General features: G+C 37.3%; 1 protein-coding gene across 2 annotated transcripts in view; it reads left to right on the top strand.

Annotated features, from left to right (window-relative positions):
- The window catches only part of LOC126373095 (semaphorin-2A-like), a 624,036-nt gene that overhangs the window by 588,075 nt on the left and 8,337 nt on the right, over positions 1-27,624 (top strand). For both annotated transcript variants that reach the window (XM_050019093.1, XM_050019092.1), the window contains one exon: positions 3,595-3,749. In XM_050019093.1, the coding sequence (XP_049875050.1) occupies positions 3,595-3,749 (155 nt within the window). The remainder of the gene's footprint in view (positions 1-3,594; positions 3,750-27,624) is intronic.

Raw genomic sequence — 27,624 nt, 5'->3', positions numbered from 1 at the left:
TTAAGCCAAAACATACGCAGCATTAAGAAAAATTTTGATGGATTGGCATCATTACTGACTAGAAGCAATACAATATGGGACTTCATTGTTTTAAGTGAATGCTGGTTATCTAAGGCGCCGTACATACCACCTATTCCTGGCTATAATTCCGTAGGTACAAAACGAAATAACACACAAAATGAGGGTCTGGTAGTGTATTCTCGCTGTAACATCCCCATATCTGTAACAGAACCAGTACTACAAGATGCAAACTGTCTACAGATAAAATTAAACAAAGACACCATTATAATCGCCATATACCGCCCTCCTGCTGTCCTTAATGTTACTAATTTTCTTAACTCCCTTAATGATCTGCTAAATTCTATCTCTTCATTCAAAAATATAATTATGACCGGTGACATTAATATAGATATTTCTAAAAATAGCCCTGACAAACGCTCAACGGAATATCTTAACCTTATATCCTATCACGGAATGCTACCGGCACATGTATTTCCTACTAGACAAAACCGATCATGCCTTGATCATATGATAGTAAAATCAAAAAAACGCTCACATTGTTTTGTTGCCAATACGTCAGTTACCGATCACGATACAGTCTTGCTTTTTCATCATACTTCCGATCATCTAAATAGTAAATTCCAAATCACAAGAACCTTTCGTGAGATTAATTACGATAAAATAGAGGAAGACCTACATAATATGAACCTAGAGCCAATATACAACAGTGGTGATGTTAATGATGCCACAAATTATTTCATAAATACTTTGAATGCAGTTATAACCTCTAACACAACTTCAAAGACTGTACCAAACCGTAAAAGACTAAAAAATCCATGGATAACCACGGGTCTCCTTAGGTGCTTAAAAAATCGTGACAATCTACACTTAAAACTTAAAAAATCACCACACGATGAAGTTCTAATTGTTACGTTTAAAAGATACAGGAATTACTGCACGAAGTTGATTAGAATTGCCAAGATGAATTATGACAAGGCCCAGATACAAAACGCACATAACAATAATAAGAAACTATGGGAAGCGGTTAAATCAATAACATACACAGCAAAGCCAAAAACACAAGCGATGGACCTTCTCTCACCATCGCAACCAACACACTCAGTCAACAAAACCAACAGTTACTTTGCTAACATCGGGCGTTCCTTAGCTGAAAAACACCAAAATACCTCTTCAAATGCTGGACATAGGACTAGGGATGCCAGTGAGTGTAACCACGACACTTTTGCCCTACTGGATACAGACGACTCGGAAATTGAGCTAATGATAAATAATCTTAGAAGTGACTGTGCGGTTGGAGCTGATAATATATCTGGCTCATTTCTTAAAAGATTTAAGAACATTCTGATACCACCCATTACCTTCATATGTAACTTAGCATTTGCCACTGGTTCATTTCCAAATGCCTTCAAACTAGCTATAGTTCATCCAATACACAGGTCCGGGGACAGAAACTTGCCAAACAATTACAGACCAATATCTATCCTTCCAACGCTATCAAAAATACTGGAGAGATTAATAAACATTAGGCTAGTCGGGTTCCTTAATAGATATGAGATCATCGCCCCTACGCAATATGGCTTTCGTTCGGGTGTATCTACAAGTACTGCAGTGCTTGACCTAACTAATGAGATAATTACTAACATGGATCAAAAGCAAAGGGTTATGGGTATATTCCTGGACTTAGCCAAAGCTTTCGACACAGTTTCTGTCCCCTTACTTGTCGAGAAGCTCGAAGACGTTGGTATTCGGGGGAAACAATTGGCCCTCTTCAAGAGTTATCTTAGTGGCAGAAGACAGTGCGTCAAAATATGTGACTGGACTAGTGATGAACTCCCTATTACTTACGGAGTGCCACAGGGCAGTATATTAGGTCCGACGCTTTTTATCATATACATCAATGACCTTTGCCGTCTTAAATTGCCTCATGGTGCCATATTTACTTATGCGGATGACACCGCACTGATCTTTCACGGTCCTACCTGGGAAACAGTGAGGAATTTTGCCCAAAGTGGATTAAATATAGTCACAAATTGGCTAACCTCAAATTTGCTCACCCTGAATATTGAAAAAACCGCACAAGTAATTTTTTCATTATCAGCTGTTGGAAGATGTCCGCACTCTTCCATCAAGTTAACTGCCCATAGCTGTAATCCAGCATCAAATTTGCCCTGCGGCTGTCCAGATATTAAAACTGAAAAGACCATCAAGTATTTGGGCGTTCAAATTGACGACGTCCTGTCCTTCCGTGCACATATTGACTCCCTTACTTCCAGATTGAGGAAGATGATGTATATTTTTTCCCGCCTGCGGAACATTGCAAGCGAGAAAGTACTAAAACTAGTATTCCTTTCCCTTTGTCAGTCCCTTACTCAATACTGTATAGTTGCATGGGGAGGTTGTGCTAAATCTTACCTCATAAAACTAGAGCGAGCTCAAAGGGCTCTTCTGAAGGTTGGGTGGAAGCTTCCTTTCCGACACCCCACTGCTGATCTTTACAAAACATGCGGGGTTCTCTCGGTCCGGGCACTGTTCATACGTACTGTTATATTAAAAACGCACACCCTAACCCCCTATGATCCAAAAATAAATGTAGTGTCAAGGCGGAAATACTCTATTTACCCATCAAAAGCAGTCAATACAAAATTGGCACAAAGAAGTTTCCACTTCTTAAGTGGCTATCTATATAATGCAGTAAACAAAATTATTTATATATATCCATTACCATACAATAAATGTAAAAAGGCTATAACTGACTGGTTGTCCGAGTTTAATTACGACGAAACTGAAAGCTTATTACAAATAGTTAAATAAAATTAAAGTGAACACATAATACTTATTTATGTATATACTCATCTATAAGTAATTGTTATATTTCTATTTATGTAATTCAATTAAACATACACAATAAAGGCACACACACAAACAATCAATAACTTTGCTGCTCTGAACAAATCCCTACACTTATCACTTAGACCACACGCTATTACACTCACACAGGCACACGCGCCACACGCACTCGCAAAATTGCTGTCTTTTCACATTCGCACTCTTTGCACCTACACACACACACTCATGCAATCACGTCGTATTTCGAACTACTTCTGTACCCACTAACACACTCACAACACGACAACTCCCTACATCACCTTTTGCTTAAATTGTGGTGCACCGCGGATCTTTTTATGTCTACCTACGTTATTAAATGTAAGTACAAAATGTTAGCATACTGTGAGGTATGGGGCCTGGAGATCTGTAATACAGGCCTTGAGCCTAGTACAGACTCCAGCTCTCATAAGGAACTAAAATTGTATTTTACGTTTAACTAAAATTTGTGTACCTACCTACCTTGTGAGAGAAATAAAGAACTATATTATTATTATTATTATATTATTATTATAGTCTCTAGCCTTACTTATTTTTTAAAACTGCCTTACGTCCCATTCATTAACCATTCTCCATTCAAACCATAAACAATCAAATCCCCATTTATTCTACCATAGTATTCTCACTTACCACATCTATTTCCGACGTGTATGTATTACTAAAATTATTAACCTCTAATCTTGTCCACAGTTCACACCCACTGATGGACAGCGCCGTGTCCCACGAGAACGAGAAGCCGATTTACTACAAGCGAGACCTGTTCTTCACGCGGCTGGTGGTGGACCGCGTCAAGGTGGACATGCTGGGACACCAGCTCGACTACACCGTCTACTATGCTGGCACGAGTGAGTACTGAGCCTTAATTTATAATTCATAATTCGTAATAAAAATGGTATTACAGTTTGCAGATGGTCAGTATTTAACATTTGGTCTACATTTTTAGTTATTTAAATTATAACATTCAAACATTAAAATAAAATAAAATTGATAATTTAAATGTCAATCATTAGGTACATTCATTATGAAATAATAATAAAGTGATTTACAATGTCATTATTCAAATTACACATCACAAAAAAACAAACAATACACAAAAAAGAAAAACAATGACATGAAACATCCAACGATTCATTCGATCGTTATAATAATCGATATACTTAGTCACGTATCACATTGGCGATTATAATAATACGACAAAATCAAGAGGTGTAATGAGTGTGTAATGCTACTCGGGCATCCAGCGCGGCCATAGCAGAAAAATAAAGCTAATTATATACACTTAGAGAAAAGCAAATCGACTTAATAAAGATTATCACATATACAATATAATAACACGTCTACAGACCATTCCTCAAGTCTCAATAAAGTTGCGTAATTAAATAAGTAGTGAAACCAAGTAAGCGGTTTTTTAATCACATATAATGTGATTGAAATATTTTGAAGTCAAATATCACACCAAAATGTGATTTTTGTCAACAAACCATGACACGACGACGACGAGTAGACACGATAATTTCAATTCAAGTAAAAAATTGTACTCGGAATTAAATTAATTGAATTTAGAATCGGGGTTCACATCTGAATGTGGTTTTAATTCAATAATTCAAATACTCAGACGATGACTCACAGGTTAAAATTACGAAAACCCGCACAACCATAAACCAAGAGCTGACAAAACGAAACCCTCAGTACGAAAATGACAAAGAAAAACTGTTGGACAATTAGAAAATTTTCCGAAATCCGACTGAAAACAATCACTACGTGTCGTGGAAGGACATAAAATTTCATAAAAGCGAGAGGATTAAAAACGCCTGCGTTCTGCCGTAAGGGCTACCCTCCTTTGGCTGTCTAGCTACATGCGATTTAGAACGATAATAGCTCGCTAACACTGTTTATATATTATCTTATATAATTATATCATATAGTATTTATTCAATATTGTAAGTTAACAGTAGCAAAATTGAACAAGAGGCTGAAATAAATCTCATAAGAATCGTCAATCATAGGAGAGTCGTTATCGGAACTGTGGCATTTTATAATCAGCCCTTCAATACTTCTTTTGTTTAAGATTTAAGATTAATCGGGGAACACACATAAAAAATGTCCCCGATAAATTGAGAACTTCCTTATTTCTTTTTTTGAAGTCAGTTAAAAAGTTGTCATTTCTGATCACCTGAGGTCTAAAAAGGCCACAATGAATCAATTCATCTAAAAAAGCAATATCGCTATTTGACATTCGCCTACATAAAAAAGCAAGTGCGCAATATCAACAAAGGTCAAAGAGATGAATTGCTTCAATGTGGCCTTTTTTAAACCCAACTAATTTTGTTTATTTTGGTGATATGAATAACCTTTTTTATATTTTATCAAAACTTTATTGTTATTCATGTTCTACCGTCGCATATAGCTTTCAAAACTCATTGGAATTAGAACCTTATGTCTAAAAAGTACCAGGAATGCAGGAGTGAAAGTGGCACAAAAGCCATAATTCGTAGTGACGGCTACGTCTGGATGCCATTTGAATGTGCAGTTGTTTGCATGGAGGGGTTCCGTATATGTAAAACTTTAAAAAACACATTAAACAGTTTTACTGCCACTGTTTAGACTGTTATGGATGAAACAGCAAAAAAAAACTACTTATTAATAATTATTAGCTACACTTAGTTTCACTATTAGTTAGAAGTCGTATCAGAGATGTATTGCAAGTAATTAGTTACGAAATCGATCAGTATACAAACACAAAATCATGACTAATGTAGGCAGCTTCTAAATAAAGCTAAAGAAACTGCATTGGATTTCTATGTGAACAGGCACCGAAAGTCGAACATAAAAAAAATCCTGCCTGCATTTTGGATTGAGCTTTTTTTTATTTATTTTTATTTTATATATTTAAGGAACACATACGGCTTTTATAAAACATTAATAAATATAACACATAATCATATATGTAGTACAATAGCCAATCAAGTTTTCACCAAAGAATAATAGCTTTATTTATACTAAGAGCGCAGAAGTGAATGTAGCCTAAATAATAATAATAATAATTCGTTTCCAATTGCCAGCTCGTCTGGATGCCATAAATTGTACAATTCGTTTTGCTTCTCCACTCAAAAAAAGACTGAAAAACATGGCTTCTAGCTGAAAGGTACTTCTTCCATTATGTGAGTTTCGAGCATTAATCGGTACCAGGGTTAGTATTGAGCTACCATAATTGCTTAAGTAAAGAGTAATCGGGACCGACTTCTAAATGTGCCGTCCTAAGCACGGATCATCTTATTTTAGAACCGAATGATCCGTGATTGTGTTATTTTTTTATTTTATAGACCATTAATGGACTGATCAGCTATTATCATTATGGTTTGCCAGATGGATATGTATTTTTTGTGGCTCTGCCCACCCCAATAGGGAGTACGGCCATGATTTTATGTATGTATGTATGTATGTACCAGGAGCACAAGAGTAAAAGTAGCACAACACAATGCCCATAATTCGTCTCCCACTGACAGCCAGTCTGGATGCCATCTGACCACGTTGTTGAGGTTGGCATGCAGGAGGCCGTATTAGCATATAATTTGTGCGCAATTTGCACCAGTTAATGTTGTCTGTTTCTGGTAAATGCTGTTTACTGACAGTTTTGAAATATCTTAAAGACATTTAAGTATGTAACTTTTTTTGTAAACTTGTCAAAGACCGAAATATTATAAAAAAATGCCAACCCAGTAAAAACATATGCATGATATTTGGCTAAAAAATATATATTTCTTCAGACTTCAGAGTTTATTTTGTATCCCCAAAAGGAGTACTGGGCATAACATTGTATATTTTTTGAAAATTTATTTCATAAAAAAACCTGACAATAGGTTTATGAGACGCCATATTTTTCTCGTGAAATGTTATTGTTACTTTGAATAAAATAATAAAAAAATGTATCAATATTCTGAAGCTGACAAATGCAATGCCTTTTTGTCAAAATATTTATGACAGTCACAGCACTATAATACAAACTAGAGATGTGGCAGCTCGTCCGGAAAGTTGACTAGTCGTCCAATATCATAGTCAGCGACTAATCGGCGAGTAGTCGACAAGACCGCCGACTAATCAGCATTGTATACTATTATATTAACTTCTAAATGTACAAACATAAACTCACGCCTATTTCCCACCGGGGTAGGCAGAGTCTATGGAATTGCATTTGCTTCGATCCTGACACACTTCTCTTGCTTCCTCCACATTCATCAATCGTTTCATACACTCACGCCGGTTCAGAGTAGATCGTACTAAACCTTTTCTAAGGATATCTCCAATTGGGTCTTTCTAGGTCTTCCTCTGCCAGCTCTATCATCAACCTTCGCTAAAATGCAGAAAATATTTGAAATAAGAACTCGGTGATCATTTATTTCAAAAAATATTTACAACAACCAGAACAGTCAACACGAAAGATTAAGATATAATATCTTTTTCGCAATAATCATTGCTGTATGTTACGAACATCAGACGAAATTTTTAGATAACAATTTTTGTCAATTACTATATTATAGCCACTTATTTTTTAATAGATTCATGTATATTTCCAACTTCAGAAATACTCATCATCTTCATCATCAGCCTAAATCGTCCGCTACTGGACATAGTTTTCCGCCAAGCCTCGCCGCAATGACCAAATTTCTGAATACTCTCTGTGTCGGTCAGAAATACTATTTTCCTTCAAAGTAATAGCTGATCACTTAGCCAACCAATCGGCCATCCGACTAGTCGATCAAGGAACATCTCTAATAGAAACTAATACGTGAAAAACTCGTACATCAGGTAAAACAAACGGCTTTATAGAAATTCCAAAACAAATGTTTGGATGCTAACACGAAAAGTCGTTTACCGTGTGTTGTTTTAGTAAAATGGCGTGAGAAACAGCCATACATACAAGTTTTAACTTAGGACCTTATAAAAAAATCAACACTTTAAAACTTTACACATATAACTGGCATATTGAACATAAACATTCGCTCGCAGCTAATGTATAATAATTTAGTCGTGTTAAGTACGTCGTAACCCAGCCGTGCCGTGGCAGCGAGCCGTGGTAGCTCAGTTGGAAGAACGCTTGACTCTCACTGTAAGGTCGCGGGTTCAACTCCAGCACGGGCCTAAATCTATGATTTTTGAAATCGTTTTTCGAATTCATGTTTAAATCATAAATGATTATCACGTGTTCAGCAGTGAATGAAAACATCGTGAGGTAACCCACATACCGGAGAAATGCGTTTCGGAGGTACCTACCTAACCTAACCCTCACGGGTTAGAAGGTCAGGCAGGCAGTCGCTTCTGTAAGTTTAGGTTAGCGGATCCTGTTAAAAATGGGATAACGCTAAGGAGATGATGATGATGTACGTCGTAACACCTCTATGCATTATGGATTTTTTCTGCAGCCTAATTAGTGTCCCACTGCTGGGCAAAGGCCTACCCCTTCTCTTCCAACTCTCCCTGTCTTGGGCTTCATTCTGCCAGGTGTTCCGGAAGGCGTCTAACTCGTCCCTCCATCGTCGTGGTGGTCTGCCTCTACTAGATGTAATTTTGGCCCACTTTTATAACGTATACATAACATAACAAATATTTTATTGCACAAACAGGAAAAAACAAAAGAGAAATAGAATGAGTACAAGAGGCGGTGGTATACATAATAATTATGGTATAACATATTTTATATCTTTTTCCGCAGTACGTAATAATTATATGTACTTATGGGCTAAGTTCCAGAGGATGTATTTGGATGCGGTTTTACTGTCACAATTTGCGTTTCTCCAAAAAAACTAGAGGATAAACATTTTACCCAGGCAAAGTCGTGTCGAGTCAAAGAGCAACACGGGAGGTCCGAGTTTCTCTATGTCGACTCTTTAGTTACGAATTAAATACGAACAATAATATAAGTTGTGTCATATTTCTTTTTTGTGTCGTATTTTTGTTTTATTTATTTGTGTATTATTTTTTTTTTTGCTATGAAGACGCAACAAGCGGCCTTTTTACTCTAGCAGAAATTTCTCCCAGGCAACCTTTGGGGACAGGAAAATTTTATACAAATAGTAGTAGCGGGTTAGTGCAGTATAAAATAAAAATAAATGTATTTTATTTTAAATACATCTTCGTATTCGTATAAAGAGCAGTAAAGTCTAGAACTAGGTATTACAGGGGGGTTAAAATGGCCACATCAAAGCGATTCATCTAAGAAAGAAATATTGCAATTTGACATTTGCGCATATAAAAGTAAGTAAGTAAGTAAGTAATATATTTATTTCCTCTACAAATAACATTGTTCTTATACTAGTTTACAATCATTTTATAACATGAACATTAATAATATTTGTAGAGGCTGGAGCCTAAACTAGGGTACCCTGTGTTATAGGTCTCCAGGCCTCCACCTCCAGGAATACGGTCAAGTGCGCAATGCAAACAAATGTCAAATAGCAATATTGCTTTCTTTGATGAATTGCTTCGATGTGGCCATTTTAACCCCCCAGACTAAGTATAAGATAAAGTTAATTTCTGGTAGTGTTTTTTAATACTAGTATAGTTTCAAGTTTTAGAGCAAGAGTCGATGTGTCTGCTGCATTGGCGCAAACCAATTTCAGGCTACTCGGTAATTGAATACATAAAAGTGTGTTCCGGGATTAAAGCTTCATTTGCAGCGTCTAGACGGCACGTAGCTGCACGGAGCGGCACGCGGACCGCAACTCACACGTCACACTAGCACGCCGCATAAATTCGCCAGCCGCTCTAAACAACGCCTCCGAGTGGTAATTTTCGCCTATGTTGTTGCAATTTTCACCAATTTTCCTCGAATCGCCCCGACCCCGCCCCGCCTCGGCTAGAGTGGATTAAACTCACGTAGATATCTAACGAAGGGGGGTTCGTTTACGGAACAACTTTTACGAAAGGCGAGCGTTTGAGTTGCCGTTTGAAATGCATGTGTGTGGAATATTAAATTGTTTAAACGTTACCTTTGACGTTCCCTCCAGTGCCATAACCACGTGCCGTAATAATCACTCTAACTTAATCTACGCAATGTAACTTTGTTTCCCCGTTCGAGTACTACATTGAAGGCCCCCATACAAAGTTTACGGTGCTCAAAAATGTATATTCCGATCGAGCCGCTCATTATTCATCAACTTCAACTAAAACACAATAAAGTGTTTGAACACAGCTATTTTAAACTCGACGACAGCGGTCGGCAATAAAACGGTCTCTGTATTCAAACCGCAGGGAGGAAAAAGAGCAGCCGTCCGAAAATCCGAAGCACTCTTAGTTCACTATTATTTACACCCGAGCGCAAAATAAGTTGCACGAAATTCCGGCGTCACAAAGAGCTCGAGGCGTCCCGTGAAAAAGGACAGTTTACTCTTTCAATAAAGAGTGTGCTCGCGCCGGGCGTAGTGCGGCGATATTACCTCCCGCTTAGCCCATTCGGAGTGCTTACCGCGTTATAATATGCATTAAACTGCGCTGCCGGGAACTTGCAGCGCACCTCGCACTGCTCAGACAATGAGAAACGAGCGCATGATGTTCCCGCAATGCGGGCCGCGCCGCACGCCGCTCCTTCCATTTGTTTTATCGCGCCCGAAACCGAATCACTGTTGCCTCCGCGCTGCCTCGTTACCCCGCGACAGTTCGCTGATAAAACTTTGACAGCGACTGTCATGCACACACCCTCGTGTTTGTCAATGAAAGGGAACGGAGGTATCAAAGACGTGAAGAGTATTTAGAAGTTAACGAACTTAATTAAATTCCCCGAGTTTAGACGTCAACAACGACTCTTACCAAGGGCGCCTTTGTAAACAAACGTACTTACATGTTGACGTTAACGTATCGCGCGAATACAGTCTTTTGTAAATGGAAACGTAATTATAAACGCGTTTGTTAAACACAAAAGAATTGACGTTCATATTTTGTACCTTAGCGATGGAATAGTCGTTTTGAAAGTTGGAGTTTGATATAGAATATCAAATTGCCGGCTCGGGAGGCGAGGCGGGCTTTGGCGTCACGCGGTGTGGCCGGGCTATTAAAAACGATTTAAAATTCACAGTCGGCCCGTCCGAGTCGCAGTGGAAACATCATGGCTATTTGATGACATAATTACATGAGCCCGTAGCAAAACTGGTGCCTTTGATGTTTGGAAATTTAGTTAGCCAGCGCACAGCAGGTGCCGTCTGCGCGACTAATGTATCACAGACAGGGCTTAAATAAATAAAAATCCATATTTCAGTCGGAAAATCTCTAGCAGTTTATTGCCTCGTGTTTACAATATTTCGTAATCAAGTACTTTCCCAAACGTCGACCTCGGCTGTTTGTATTCCAAAGCTTCTTCTCTTATTAACTTATAGATGTTTATTAACTTGGTGTACGTAGGTACCTACTTTTAAGTTATTTTCTATAGTAAATGTATTTAAGTGGAAGATATATTATTAATTCAATCATCCAATGGAAGCAATTAAGTATGATACAAGTTTAATTTTATTCAGAAAGACAAAGAAACCATAACTGCTCCTTGTTATAAGAAACAACAGCAGTTTCCAAGCAACTACATAAAAAAATAGCTGTACGCGGATCTCTTCAAAGTATTATTTATTTTATGCTTTAAGGAATAATGTTGGTAATAATTTACAAAATAACTTTGGTAAGTACGAGAATGTATCGTGCCCCTCTTGGTATCGGAAAGCCATTTTCCTAAGTGCACGGTGTATAAGTTTTGCTATAAACATGATATGCGATGCAGATGATATGTGAAGGTGTGCTAGGTATACAGATTGTACCGATACGGATATAGCACTGAGTCCAGCTTATCTGCAAGCATGCCAAACTATTGAACATAAGCTTGCTTTAAACTTTAAGATAGCTTAAGTAATAATTTAGCTCTAAGAGTGTCCGGTTTGTAGTACCTGTGGGGAGTACCGTAAGATAATTTTTACGCATAATTATTCAATTTATTTACTGACGATTAGCCGAATAAATTAAATTTATTAAAAAGAAAGAAAAAATGTTCTAAGAAGAAACAAACAGAAAGTGAAAATCGTTCTTACAAGCTCTGTGTTTAGCTAGTTTATTAACCGAAGAATAAAGGAAGTAAGTACTTACTTACCTAAGTAACCACTTTCTTATGTATCTACTTATTCAAAATGTTCATAACTAAATTTCCGTGACATGACCCTCAAAAGTAGAATAATTTTGTTCTAAGGTGAACTTCTTCTTCTATGGTATGGGTTGTGAGGTGGAGAACTAACCTCATCAACCCTGGCGTCAGGGTTACTTATCCCCCTTAGTATTCGTTACGATGTCACTAACAGCCTGTATAGGTTACACTGGGAAAATTCCTTTACAAAATTTGTTAACTCTCCAATAGCGAGTTTAACCTATAAAACATCTTTACATCCTTATATCTATACGGAGTGTAGGGTGAAAATGAACAATATTTATTGCAAAGTTGCGAGGCGATACTCTGGGACGGAATTTCTGAAGTAATTTATAGTTTGCAACACCTTAGCTGGCTGTATACGTCGGCCCTCGAGGTGCGCAATGGCAACAACGTCAAGCGAACATTTTATACAGACACGTAACATTTTACTAAACTTGTTTGGAAACGCAATGAAGAACTTTCCAGGCTACGTTCCTGATGGCGCTGAACAGAATTGTCTTCATTTAACCTTCTAAGTTCATGGATAACAGACATTCGCATCTTTTATCATTGTTAACACTAAGTCGTTTTTTTTTTGTACTCATTATTAATTTTTTTAAATTTATTGTGCGGGTACTCGCGTTTCACCGATCGGCGTGGGTTGAAAATCAGTGTTGCCCTCTGGGTAAATTTTCACTGAACCCTGGCCTTTTTTGGTGAGCTGCGGCACCCATATACCTTTATGTTTTCCAACTAAATATTAATGTTATGTGTGTATATTTTAATGATGTAAATGTATATGTGTGTCGTAGATTTTACCTAAATAAACTTTTTTATTATTTATTATTATTATTATTGTTTTTGGGTATAAAATGATGACCCTTGTTTTGCAGTGCGTCAAAAATGTTTGCGGATCACAATACAGATTGTTTCTTTGCAATTATTAGGAAGAGGTGTGCATCGCTATTGAGGCGCTTACGTTCCAGCTCAAACGGCATTCTGAGCGTGTTGACTGATAGGTGGGACTCCCCAATGCCCACACCCCACGTTTCTTTCTTTCTTTCTTTCAATGCTGGGCCACTGGATGCGCTTATATACTGAAGTGGACTTGCAGATACCGGTACCCAGGCGGTGGGAAGCTGCTTATTAGTAATGTGTTGTGTTAATGTGTACGTTTTTTTGTTATTTGTAATTGTCGAGCCGTGTCGTGTGTAAATGTTATTATTCTTATTTTTTTAATCGTTCTATTACTGACACTAGATTCGGTTGTTTATTGCTTGTTACTAACCTCTATGGAACATGTTCGAAGTAAACACTTTTTTTTGTCATTATACCCAGGCACAACACATTTTCCACCTATTATTATTCTTATCAAAATAAAAAGACCCAATATAGATAACAACATAATTGTACACCATAACTGATCCAAATATCAAGCAACAATTTTATTTATATATGCCTCTGCCATTACATTATTTTTTGAATAATTATGTATCCAAGCAATGAGAAAATAGGTAATTATCACGTTAAAACTGTACAACGCCATCTATATTGTTTTTGAGGAACAAAGCCTAGAAAGTCCATTATTATTTGACACCGTGCTTTCTACATAGTAAATGCATTTTTAGTATACTTATAATATTATATCACTGATCATATCGTCACTGGAAAGGCAAAATTACATAAGCGCCAAAATATCCTAAAATAGCAGTCCATTTTATAATATGTATTGCTAGATATAGAAAATGAAAAACCGCGTAATCTTACATTGATGTCACCTAAATTGAATAAATTGGTAAAAAGTTACGATAAAAAAACTTTTCTTGAAATTACATTTTTGGCGCTTACGTATTTCTGCCTTTGCAGTGACGATATTGTCATGCAAGAACTGAGAGTACGGAATACTTTGATGACTACTTGATACTTTTGTATGACTATCTGTGATAGGGATAGAGATTTTGGAATTTGAAGATTTAACACTTTCCCTCAATATGCGCAAGGTCGACAATCAAATGGGGAAGAGGTTTTCATTTCACCAAACGAAAAGTTTTTTTTTAAATAAAGAAGAAACATTTTCTATTTTTGGAGACCACAGACTCAGTCAGACAGGTAAGTACATTATATTTAATACAGGACAGAAACTGCACGGAATAAAAAGCTTTTTAGGATAGACCTCTCTCTTTAAACTAATACATACATAAGTAGGTAAAACTTTTACTACATATCATATCATCAGGTGTTCAAAACAATGTCAAAATCGTTTAAAAAAACCTGACCACTTAGCAAACTTTCCAACAACACCGTACACAATAATATTCTATTTAAATCCGTCGATTTTGTTGTTTAATTAATAAAGACATTCAATTTGCTCACCGCTAATCGATTCAAAACGTTCACAAAGCGCAGAGATAAAATCAAATCCCGATTCGGCGCCGCGTCGACTACAATTTACAAAACGATCGCGCCTTCACACAAATACAGAGCAATTAGTTATGCCTATAATTAGCATTCGAATCGCGTTCAACGGGAATAAACATTGATTTTTTATTCCCCCAAAATTGGGGGGTGGCCGCGCCGGGTGGGCTCGGGAATACTAATGTGTTCACTTTTGAACGCTTATTCGCGCCCGCTAACGGCGCCCCAACGTTTTTTGCATAAAACATCTCATCAAAGGATTGCTTAGGTCCCGCAGTATATTGAATATCAAAAGGTGCACGAACGGGAAAGTTGCGAGCGAGCGACCGCGGCATCCCAATACCCACCACCTCGAGCCTTCTTTAAAAATACACCTTCGAACGTGACCGGAATAAACGGTCGCTTAACACACGCCAGTTATTTCGTTCGCAAATATAATATTTATGGGGTAAATAAACGTGATCCATTTGTTTTGAAATCCACTCGAATAATATGACGAATGCAAACCATTTTTATTCATATCCGTTTTTATTGAAAGCTTTATCTTGTTTGCGGTAGGAAGTAATTGTATCATAATATCAAACGACGGATTCTGTACAATTACTTTTGAATCACAAAAAAATACAAGTTACATACGTACCAACTTATTTATACATTGGGCCGTTCTTATGCATTATTACCCAACACACGGAAATGTTATCAGAAGTTTAACACCCAATATAATGTGTTGGCAAGTACGCGAGCGTAATTATTCATATCGATTAGGAACATAAATAGTGGGAAGCGGGTCAGGGGGCTCGAGCGATCCTTTGATAGTCCCATAAAACTCCCAGCGACGAATCTCGTAAAAGTCGGCCCAGTGCTCGTAGGCAAACGTTAAAAAGCCACGTTCTTCGATTTACGGCGCCTATAAAATACATATTGCGATTCGTGATAAAAGTCCCTGCCGAATTCCTCCATACTGCCAATCGCAGAATTTATCTGCCCGACTCGCAAAATGGAATACATTTCAACGATATTTCCATTCGGGTCCTTCCACGCATAAAAGCCGAGAAATTAGTTTCGTTTTCTTCGTTGTGTCGAAATGTAAGAACAATTAAATAACAATGTTAACATTAATTTATAAAAGGCTACAAGCTGTATCGTTTATCGTGAAACGCTGTAATCTTTAACGTGAATAATTCCGGCTTAATAGGACGTAAATCATCAACAAATACAGCCCGCGGCCACCGGCCCTACATTATAAGGCTGCGTGGCGCTGCATTGCCGCATAAAAATACTCCAATTGTTAAATCAAGCCTGTAAATGCTTCTATGAAACGTTTAAAGACGTAAGGGGAAAATGTCGAAAATGGTGAATTGGAGGAAAACCCATCGGCGAACTGGTACATCTATACGTTTAACGGAGTTTTTTATGAAAAGCAATAAAGATGTTAGAGCTACTTTGTGTTTGGGAATTTATACCACTTGCCGGAATAAACTTATATTGTTCGGGGATCGCAAAAAAGTTTTCACTTAAGCCTGTCGAGTGTGCGTCAAGCTAGCGGCCTCAAAAAAAAAATGGGCACGAAAAAATAATTTGACCATACCAAAAAATAGTACTCTTATTGAAAAAAATAGTACCTGTTGTAAAAAAATTAGTACCATCACGGTTCTGGATTTATAGCCATGTTTTATTGCACTTGCTAGCTTGACGGTGAGCGAAATTTGGCGAGAGTTAACGACAAGGTCTTTCGCTTTGATTTAAACGCCAAAAAATAGTATCGAAATAGTACTCACCCCCTGCAAAATACCGAAAGTAGTACTTCAACGGTTCCAAAGTTATAAAGGCAGTTCTTTGATCCCGCTAGCTTGACGTTTTGAAAATACCTATTATCTGGGGAACGCTTGCATACTTCAGTATGTAACTAATGTCAATAAACTCGTATGAAATAGTACTCCCTACCATCATAATTTTGATCCGATTCTCTTTGTAGAAATGTTAAAAAATCATCATAACCTATGCCATACATTTGTTGTTGATACAGTCACGTAGACAATTACATAACCTCACAATTTATTCGTAAGTATTGCCATTTTGGAGGTCTACCCTACCATTTCTTTGCACTTCAGTGCTGCTATTACAAAAAATTCCTATTGCATACACCCATATACACAAATTTTAATAGAAAATGGCTGCATGGGTCTAGTTCTTATCGAAAACAATCTGTGATTTTAATACATCATAATACATTTTTAATCTGCTGTTTTATTTTATAATTTATACCTTCATGTTGAATTTGTTACGGATCGAAGTGTTTGTTAATAAACAATTTGCAGTATTTGTAGAATAACTCAAAGAGTTTCAACAATGATATTACTTTCATCTAACAACCCTGGCACTTCACCAATTTTTACCCAAAAATGGGGAAAAATACTGAAATCTGACAACATTCTTGACCACGTGTAATAATTTTGTTCGCGACTGTACTCGTCTTGATAAATGTATGACATAGGTTATAATGACTTTTTGACATATTTCTACAAAGAGAATCAGGTCCAAATTATGATGGTAGGGAGTACTATTTCATACGAGTTTATTGACATTAGTTACAAACTGAAGTATGCAAGCATTCCCCAGATAATAGGTATTTTCAAAACGTCAAGCTAGCGGGATCAAAGAACTACCTTTATAACTTTGGAACCGTTGAAGTACTACTTTCGGTATTTTGCAGGGGGTGAGTACTATTTCGATACTATTTTTTGGCGTTTAAATCAAAGCGAAAGACCTTGTCGTTAACTCTCGCCAAATTTCGCTCACCGTCAAGCTAGCAAGTGCAATAAAACATGGCTATAAATCCAGAACCGTGATGGTACTAATTTTTTTACAACAGGTACTATTTTTTTCAATAAGAGTACTATTTTTTGGTATGGTCAAATTATTTTTTCGTGCCCATTTTTTTTTTGAGGCCGCTAGCTTGACGCACACCCTGTCGAAGCGGAATCTTTATTGGATTGCGGGATTATATCTTTTGAAACCGGCGCCGGTAATCACTCACAAGGAAAATATGAAAGGATAATTACTTTTACGCCTTTGAAACCTTGTTTGATTCCAATCTGTAGGTGTTCTATAATTTCTAAAGTAACGTTTATTTCCTTTTCAACTTACTGTGGCTTTTGAAGACTTCTTAGCGGGCCGAGTTGCTAAGTATACTTTGTATTTAGCGTACTTATTTTAATAATTATACTTGCGTATATATTTAAGACATATTTTGAAATACGTCAGCCATTATCGAGGGAAGCGGTGTGAACATAGCTCACTAAGTATTTATTCCATTGCAAATTGTTAGAGATTCCTGAGTTAGTTATCCGACTTTGTTTGAGTTACCATTGTTGCTAAAAGTTTATTTCTAGTCAGCTAAAGACTATTGAGTAAGCTTAGCAACTATTAAAACAAATATGTTGTGAAAGCTATTAGGCAAACAGGAATATAGTAAGTATTTATAACACTACGAACAGTGGCCGAATCACGGACAGCTGCTGCGCACCGTCGGCCGCCGAGAACCTGCTCTGCGAGTCTGTCAACGAGCCACTGGTTACTCGAGACAACTGATCATTATATTACTTAATATCATTGCGCATATCTAATCTAATCTAGCTACAACATCCCACTGCTGAGCAAAGGCCACCCCTTCCTCTTTCCATTTTTCGCGGTCCTGTGCGTACTCCGGCCAGTCCCTCCGGCAAGCGCAATATACATATTATTTTTGTGTCAAATAAATTCAAGTAGGTACTAAATAATAACATAACATAAAGCTCACAACCATATCGCAATTGGCATAGTCAGAAGTAAATCCATCGCAAGACGGACTAAGTACCCACACTTCACCGAATTTGCTGTTAGACCAACGTGATAGGTCGCGTCCGTAAATAATAATTTAATTAAGTTATAATTGTCGATAATATATTTCCATATCAAAGACAGCAACTCGCGGTCGATCACTAGTAATTAGTCGTGTAACCCCACATAAAGTCAAGTAATCCTCCATTAAAATCGTACATCCAAAACACATGTTAGCGCTTTTATATTTTGACAAGAGGTATCGAGTTGATACGATAATAGGTACACGGGAAAGCATTCAGCAAACTTGTCTATCGGCACATGTCGGCAACTGAAATCTGTTTAGGGGTACATGTTTTAAGCTTTAAGACGTGACATGACGTAATGTGTTGTGGAAGAAGCGAGGGTAGGAAACTCGCGAGGCGATAAGCGGAGCGGAGGGGAGGCGGAGCGTGTTTGGACCAACGTTACAACAACAACTTTACTTCTTGACTGGGGGTAAAGAAACAACATAAATATGTTTTAATGGATCTTCTTATTTGGTGTGGTTTTTAAGGTCGATGTCGAACCTCACCAACTCCCAAATCCTCACCAAAGTTATTATTAAGCCGCCATAGGTCCCTGACACGGCTCATTTAACAACTACATAGTATAGTAGCCGTGACCAACTGCTTATCGTGCCTTATTTTAACGTGAATCATCTTATTTTCCGGATAATCAAGTGATTTCAATTCGTATCTAGGACCAATCATACCCTTGGCCTTTTTACGGATGCTTTTAAACATATCCTAAAGGCTGACTTAGGGGTTATGATGCCAAAAAACTATCTACTACTAATATACAAAAGGAGGTTAGAAGCTTGTCTCTGTATTACATTACGCCAAATTTGTCTTAAGATTTAAAGAAAGAAAAAGGAATTAAAGTGTAAATGCGTAGTGTAATAAATAGCAATTCGTAATCTTGTATGTTATGGTGAGACCACAGCTCTAGACACCCCGAAAGTTATCCCAGTAATATTGTGTCCTGCCTTGGTAACCTTAACAATATAGTTCATCATAATTTATGTTAGGACACCGATATCAAAAAATTACATATGCATAAGTTGTCTTATAACGACTTCACGTGACGTCAAATAAGGATTAATTAGGACGAAACTGAAAATCTACATCCTATCCGCTTCCTCCTACCACTCGCTTATGCTTTCCGCAATTTCTCTGGCTATTACCTAATATTGGGACTCGCGGGAGGGAGCTCATAAAGTACGGAAGCGGCTTCCCGGTTGTTATGCGAACAGACATTAGCTGTACAGGTGATATGAATTAGAAATGAGAACATTGCAATAGCGGTGACATAATGTATGGTGCACCCCTGATGAGTCCATTTACTCACTCTTAGGTTACAACTGGAGATTTTGTCATTTAAATAGCGGTGAGAACTCTTAGTATTATGAAGTAAGAGATTGTTGAGTGGTTTTGTTTTTGGTAGCCCATCTCTTTCACGAGAAATCCACGATCACGGAATAGAAGAAAAAGGTTGGAAAATTGTATGAGAACCTCTATCGCCGGTTCAATCCCACTCTCTTTTACACCTACTCCTGCAAACAGATAACTTCTTCGAGGTGGATTACCAACCACATCAACCCTAGTGTCAGGGTTACTATTGAGCCGCCAAGGCCCCTGACATGGCTCATGTAACGACTACTTACTTACATCAGTAAGACCGTAGTAACCGGGACCAACGGCTTAACGTGCCTTCCGAAGCACGGATCATATTACTTTCGGACCATCAGATGATCAGCCTGTAACGTTAGGACGTTAGGACTAAAAAACCCTAGTTTGGTTAGGACCAAACTAGGGATCACAAAGTGAGTTTTGTGATATATCCTCACCGGGATTTGAACCTGGGACCTCCGGCTCGTGAGCCCAACGCTGAAACCATTGGACCACGGAGGCCACAGAACAGATAACTACGATTGCTCTGCTGCTTCTCATATTCCATAGCCATTTTATTGGCAATGTATAAGCCGCATTTTTAACATTACTTACAAAAGCATTTTTTTTATATAAATGGCCGATAATACTAAGGTATTTAGCTTTCCTGTGATCTCCTTGCATGATAGTTGATAATGGAATTTTAACCTGCAAGTTATAATGCACAAGACGACCTTTTATTATATTTTATGGAAGCTCCATGCATCGTAAAGTTTGCGGATGAGTGCAAAGTGAAGCAGTCTGTAATGTCCTAACCAAACTAGGGATCATAAAGTGATTTTTGTGATATGTCCCCACCGGTATTCAAACGCGTTACCTCCGGATCATGAGCCCAACGACCAACCACTGTACCACAGAGGTCGTTAAACAAAAGAAAATATTGAAAAGTTATACATATAATTATGTAGAACTAAGTCGAAAGGCGAAGAGAGAGACAGAGAAAAGAGGTATTATACCAACATAAAATCGATAATTCTACCAGAAAAGTTTACAAAGAAAGCGCAATAAAAATAATTACTTACGAAAGTTACTACAGTACACAGCACTCTGCTACAAATTACTTTATTTCGACTAAAATAACTTTTCAAACACCTACAAATAGTTCTAAGGATTAAGTCGTATTGTATTCCAACGGAAAGCGTCGTGGGTATATAAGCCGGGTGAGCCTACACTTATATCTTCACTTATACAATGAATTCCGATCACGCAGACCGACAAAATAATTAAACAATTCCGCAGAGATATATACAGGGAGTCATCGTAACGAAAGCTTTAAGGATGATTCAGATCATTATTCTGAGTAGTTATCAAGTGGAATTTTCCTTCGCAAAAGTAAATAAGATGAAAATAATTTTAAAAAATACTGAAACATTCATGAATTTTCCGACAGGAAATTTCACTTGATATCTACTCAATGGTCTGAATCATCCCTCAAAGTTTTCGTTACGATGTCACTAACACCCTGTAGATTATGCTGTACTTTCATAAGAAAATACCTCAACTAGAGTAAAAATTACGTCACCCATTGATGTACGTATATTACATGTTACTGTAATGACATCCTACCCGTCGCTTTATAGATATTTTTTTTGTTTTGGTTTTCCCCGAAGGGTAAGGCAAAGGGAACTATGCCCATACAGCCATGTCTTACGTATTTTTTTTCTTGATGATTGATGAAATGATGAAAGATGATGATGATGAAACCTAAGCCCCCACCCTCGGAGTAGACTCCTACTCCGAACCCCAAACGAATTAACTCAAAAGTCCGCATAAACTTTCGAGTTATGAAGCGGCTTCCTGGCACGAAGCGAAAATAGGCAGATACACTTTGTTTATTGAATACTCCGATATAATAACACTTGCAAATGTCTTCCGACTAACTTAATGCGATCATTAACCACAAAACACCACTTATTATTAATTATTTAGATTATTCAATGAAGAAAATGAAGAAAAGAAGCAACTGTCCCGTTCCCGTTTCCCGCCAAAAAGCCGCTTTATAGAGAAAAAAAACTTCTAAAATCACATTTCTATGTGTTTCTTTTTTTTTTCAGAAAAACCTCAATTTCTTTCAGTTAATTAAATTCTGGACAAAACAGATACGATTCGGATGTATCTACAAAAACATTGATTGATTGAACACATCATCATCTCCTTAGCGATACCTACCCGGTTTTACCCCAGGGTTCTCTTACCTGACTAAAAGATTTGACAAATATGACATTTATATATATTTTTAGTAATAAAAACATATAGATTTTTATAGTTATGGCCTTAATACCTACATCAAAGTACTTTAACCAAAACACAGTTGTAAATTGTATATATCCGGTCAACCTATGTCTATTTCCAAAGCTTTCGATTCAATGCCTTCATTCACAAGGGCCATAGGCCGTAGCCTGCACATTTGCCCTCACAATCGGCTTATTCATTACGAACAAGAGACCTAATATAATTACTGATTTATAGCTCAGCAACTATAACTTAACGAACACAATAACATTGCTACGCTTTCCAACCCTCATTGCAGGCACGGACTTATGTATCAGGGTGACGACTGTTATAATGAGGCCTCGTTTTAATGTAGCCCCAATGAGAAGGGGCCACGAAAATGCATAATGCGTTTCGAAATTACGTAATTATTTGTAAAAAGTAAACGGTTTAAAACAAAGATTTTTAGTAGGGTTGGCAGAGGATCTAGAAGGACGTACAGTCATGTGCAATATCATGTACCCACTTTAGAACCCTGTCGCACTATCATATTTGACTTTTAATGAGACTTATGGTTTAATTTGTCAAAAAAATGAATGTGACATGGTTTCAAAGTGTATAATACATATTAGTACTTGTGACCGTACTGACCAAATTGGGATGTCCTTAAAAATTGTTTAGTATGATCTACTCTGAACCGGCGTGAATATTGAAACGATCGACCGAACAACGAACTCTTTTTATGTTATGTTTACTGGATTATTGTTTGTATAATTTATAATGTAGAGGAGTATTTGAATAATAAAAATACATTTTGAAACAAACGAGTTTTAGGGCCTCATCGTATCGGTTGAATGGGTCCCAAAGGGCCATAATCTGCGCCCCAATCCGGCCCGCGTCTTCTGGCGCGACACGTTGCGCCACGTACTCGCTTACTATTGTATGTAACCCGGTTAGGTAATTTCGGTACATGCCTCTAATCCAATTAGCTATTAAGATTCGTGGCCCGAATATTAATTCGACCCTGATTCCGGCGGATTGTACAGAATGACGGCCTTCCGTACTGTGCAAATTCAAGCAATATTGGAAGTAGGTCGTAACGTTATGTGTGTTTTATATAAAATAATAATTTTAAAGGAAAATGTTCTGTTATAGAGGTGCCTAACGTGCGAAATGGATTGAAGATTTTCTACTAAATAAGTAACTCACATTTACAAAAGAAGTTTTTGTTGCTGAAGAAAAATAATTTTAAGATTTTAGGAAGATAAATCGAATATTTCTTTGTTCATTAATACGAAGGATTGGATTCGTTATACCTTAAGGGTGATATTAATAAACTAATCTCAGCTTCGAGACTGCCCTCAAGATCATGTCAAAGTGACAGTTCAAATATAAAAACAGGGACTTGAACATGATCTTGAGGGCAGTCTCAGCTGAGATTAGTTTATTAATACCACCCTTAGTGCAGTATTCTCTAAAACAGTTGGCTCGACCATTATAGACGGCGAAACGGCTCACCACCCATCACGTGGGTCTAACAGAAAGCTCGGTGAAGTGTGATTACTTAGTTCATCTTGCGATGGATGTACCTCCGACTACCCCAGTTGGGAGTAAGTCGTGAGCTTATGTGATGTGTTTGTTACGAAAGATTGCTGAAAGTCGTGTACTAAAAATATGTTTTTGGGGTTTCAGCCGTATGTGAGATTTTACTAAGGTATGAGGTATGTACGTGGAGAAACAATGAATTGTCCTTCAAATTTAGCTGGTTGTAGGTATATCCCAGTTCTGTTGGGTCACGTGCCAAAATCCGATTGTGTCGCAGGTATCAATTGTGTTTACAATTGTAAGGAAAGTCCACTATTCTCTCGTAAAAGGAAACAATTGGTCGGACCGACGGAAAACTTTCTACAGATTCAATAAAAGGCTCGGCGAAACTTGATTATTTATTTGCTTGGAACGTCTGGGAACTTCATTTTTGTTGTGAATGTGCGTGTGACACACACAATACACACACATACGCTATAATTGTGATCCATGATGGTTTCCAAAAGCTATCAAGTATCCAAAGCTATAGTAGTAGGAATATTTGTACGCCAAACTGTGGTAAAACATGAGAGTCAATTTTCGGATAAGTATTGAAAAAATACAAACGCTTATTTTATACCTCTTAAAATATTTTATTTTCTCGAAAAAGCTTTATATAACACAAAAAAAAAAACAAATTTTCCTTCATTAATGTAAAATTTCGCGCGAAAACGCATGTTTACGTGACATTTTGCGAAAACATGCGTTTCGTTTTTGCGTTACGTCACATTTCGATAAACAAAGACACTGTGAAACAGTATAACTTGAAACCTGATAGTTTTTGTTTATTTTGTGAAATGTGACGTCACACGAAGCTCAATCTTGGCCGCCCGTGTTTCGGATCTGTGTAATACACAGATAAAAAATTGCATTTTTATTTCTTAAAAATAAAATATTGGATAATTATTGTTAAATGATAAACTACAAAACCCGTCAAGTAGCCTATTTAAGATCTTTTATTTCATCATATCAATTGGGCTGGTGCAGGATCCTGCCTGCACATTTATTTATCTATTTTTAATTTATGCATTTCTCTATGACTCACAACAATATGACATTATATCATATTCAATAAGTACAAATCACAAATAAGAAGTAAATAACAGGAAGAGTAACATAATCAGTCAAACGCATAATGAATGGCACTTCTGTAGGCAATAAGGCCGCCTGTTGTGCCTTTCTGTATCTGTTGTCCTTATTTCTGTATCTTGTGTCCATTGTGCTCAATAAAGTATTTTATCTATGTATGTACCTAAATATATCTACGTCTCTATGTAGTAATATTTTTAGGTTTTATTTTTCACTTCTTCTATCGTGTGTGTTTTTTCTTCTGGTGTCAGGGTTACTATTGAGCCGCCAAAGGCCCCTGACACGGCTCATGTGTTACTGATGTAACTGCTTACTTACATCAGTAAGAAATAACCGGGACCAACAGCTTAACGTGCCTTCCGAAACACGGGTCATCTTACTTTCGGACAATCAGGTGATCAGCCTGTAATATCCTAACCAAACTAGGGAACCAAACCGGGATTCGATCCCGGGACCTCCGGATCGTGAACCCAACACTCAAACCACTGGGCCACGGAGGCCGTTTTACACTTACGCACAAAGTACTTTATAGCTAATACTTAATCTCATATAAACGAAAATACTCATAGGTACAATAAATAACAAAGCAACTCAAGCATTATATTATAGGTAAGTAATACCTAAAATCTAAATATAAAACAAAAACCATTCTAAAAATAATTCAATGGCATCTCGATCAAAAGCATATTCTGTTTCAAACTTAAACAGAAGCTTGAATGAGTTTATGAAATTAAGACTTGGAACTTGGCAAAGTTGAGGCTCCTCGTGTAAATCCTTACAGCTAACGAATTCCAAATGACCTCAATTAAAGGTACCAATCATAAACTCCCAAGACAAACAGCCGAGGTTTGGTGCCTACCCTCGAATCAAATTAATTGGGCCATCGTTTTGACGTGCCCTTATAATTTATCACGCGGTTAAGCCACTTCGGCTAGGTGCAGACCAAGCCATCGCTGGCGACACATTGGGACAAAGTCTGTACATACATACACAAATTCAAATTCAAAAATATCTTTACTCAGTGGGTAACATAGTTATAATTTGAATCGTCAATTTTTACATAACGAACGTCTCATCCGCCTAAAACTACTGCAGCTTCTCACAACCTGTATAGCCGGGGAAAAGAAGCTGCAAGAAAAACCTCGGCACAGGGCCCTAGACATTCTTTAAAAAAAAAAACATAAAATATTGTTATACAATTAACTTTCCCGCCGATTTTTTTCCCGCCGAGGTAAGCCCTATGGAATTCCATTTGCTTCGATCCTGACATACAAGCACGCCGGTTCAGAGTAGATCGTACTGAACCTCCAATTTGGTCAATGATCCGTGCTTCAGAAGGCATGTTAAGCCGTTGTTCCCGGTTACTATTTACTTATGTAAGTACGTAGTCGTTACATGAGTCATGTCGGGGTCTTTGGGGGGTCAATAATGACCCTGACGCCAGGGTTACTGAAATGCACTTCACAACCTACACGATAGAAGAAGAAGTCGCTCATTACATTGCGCCTTGCCTGGACCCAGCTTTAGAAATCAGGAGGTTCTTCGCCGGTGACTGTGACTTCACGGACCGTCACACTAACGTAAACGGCAGCCTGTCAAACACTAATTGAAGAGCTTTAATCCTCTGGTCTTCATTAATACACGTCGCTTGATGATGATTGATTAGCCAGAGAAGAGGACCGACTCCAAAAATAATTTATTGTTGTAAATAAATATTGAAATTAGTTTTTGGTGTAAAATTTAGTACATAAATAAAAAATCGATCCTGAAAATTGTTGCAGAAAGTCTGATTCGGACGGGATTTGAACCCGCAGCTCCGGTCAAGCCGGGACAGGCGTATCAACGATTACACTACCGGATCTTTATCATGTTCATGTGTTTTTTTACGATCCCAATCGTCATTACGTCGACGATTTTTCATTTCTTTTCTTTTTTTAATTTATCATTTTTTTGTGAGCTTCAATAAGCATTATTTTAGTTTAACAGCACCTAACATCGTGCCATCATTAATTTACGACTAGTTTGAGGAAAGAGACAGAGCTAGTATCTGTCAATCTAAAATTTTGTAAAAATTTGAATATCAAAGAATCAACTTCTAATTTTGTGTAAACTCTCTTGATTAAGCCAATCTTCTCTAAAAGTTACAAGTTTTTATATAATAATGGGATCACCTTCCTTCTTGAAATTTATAAAGACGAAAACTCGGTATAAGACATTTTAATATACAATTATATTATTAAAATTTAATTCATTTATTATTCATGTTCTTGGTACACGTGTTGGGAACTCAAAGGATTGTGAACTGTCAGAACTTCTCTTACAGTTGAAGGTCGCGTAAGTTAATAGTAATTTTGATTATAATTATTGAGAGGAGTTTTATTGTCTGACTACGCCCAAAGTTCGTCTGTACTTTACAAATGTCACCATCATCGTTTGTATACAAGTATTAATTTTGGGGTCAGTATCCACTCGTCCCCTAAAATTCGTCCCATAAATAAAAGTTGTAGGTGCCGTCCCTATTTAGTATCCATTGGTCCCCTGGTAGATGATCAATCAATATTAATTTATTTTTAAAGTACACACTTGTCTCCTGATGTCGTAGATTCGGCACCTGTATTTTTTTACAAAAAAAACGTTGACATAATATACATACATACATACATAAACTCACGCCTATTTCCCACCGGGGTAAGCAGAGACTATAAAATTCCATTTGCTTCTTTCCTGACACACACACACACACACAATAGATAACATTTACATAAACAACACCATTTGTGAAAAAAATATTTTATGAAATTTTATTAAAAAAGATATTTTTAATATCAGGGGAGTGGGAACCTCAAAGATTTCAGGGGATAAGTGGGCCCAGGGGACGAATGTCAGGGGACCAGTGGGTATTAACCTATTTTTGCAAGACAGCGTGGAAATGCGTAAATAAGAAATAGATTTTAATAT

The sequence above is a fragment of the Pectinophora gossypiella genome, chromosome 15 (genome assembly GCF_024362695.1).
Source record: "Pectinophora gossypiella chromosome 15, ilPecGoss1.1, whole genome shotgun sequence".
NCBI lineage: Eukaryota > Metazoa > Arthropoda > Insecta > Lepidoptera > Gelechiidae > Pectinophora > Pectinophora gossypiella.
The sequence above is the reverse complement of the archived record's forward strand: the minus strand, read 5'-3'. Positions and strand labels throughout refer to the sequence as shown.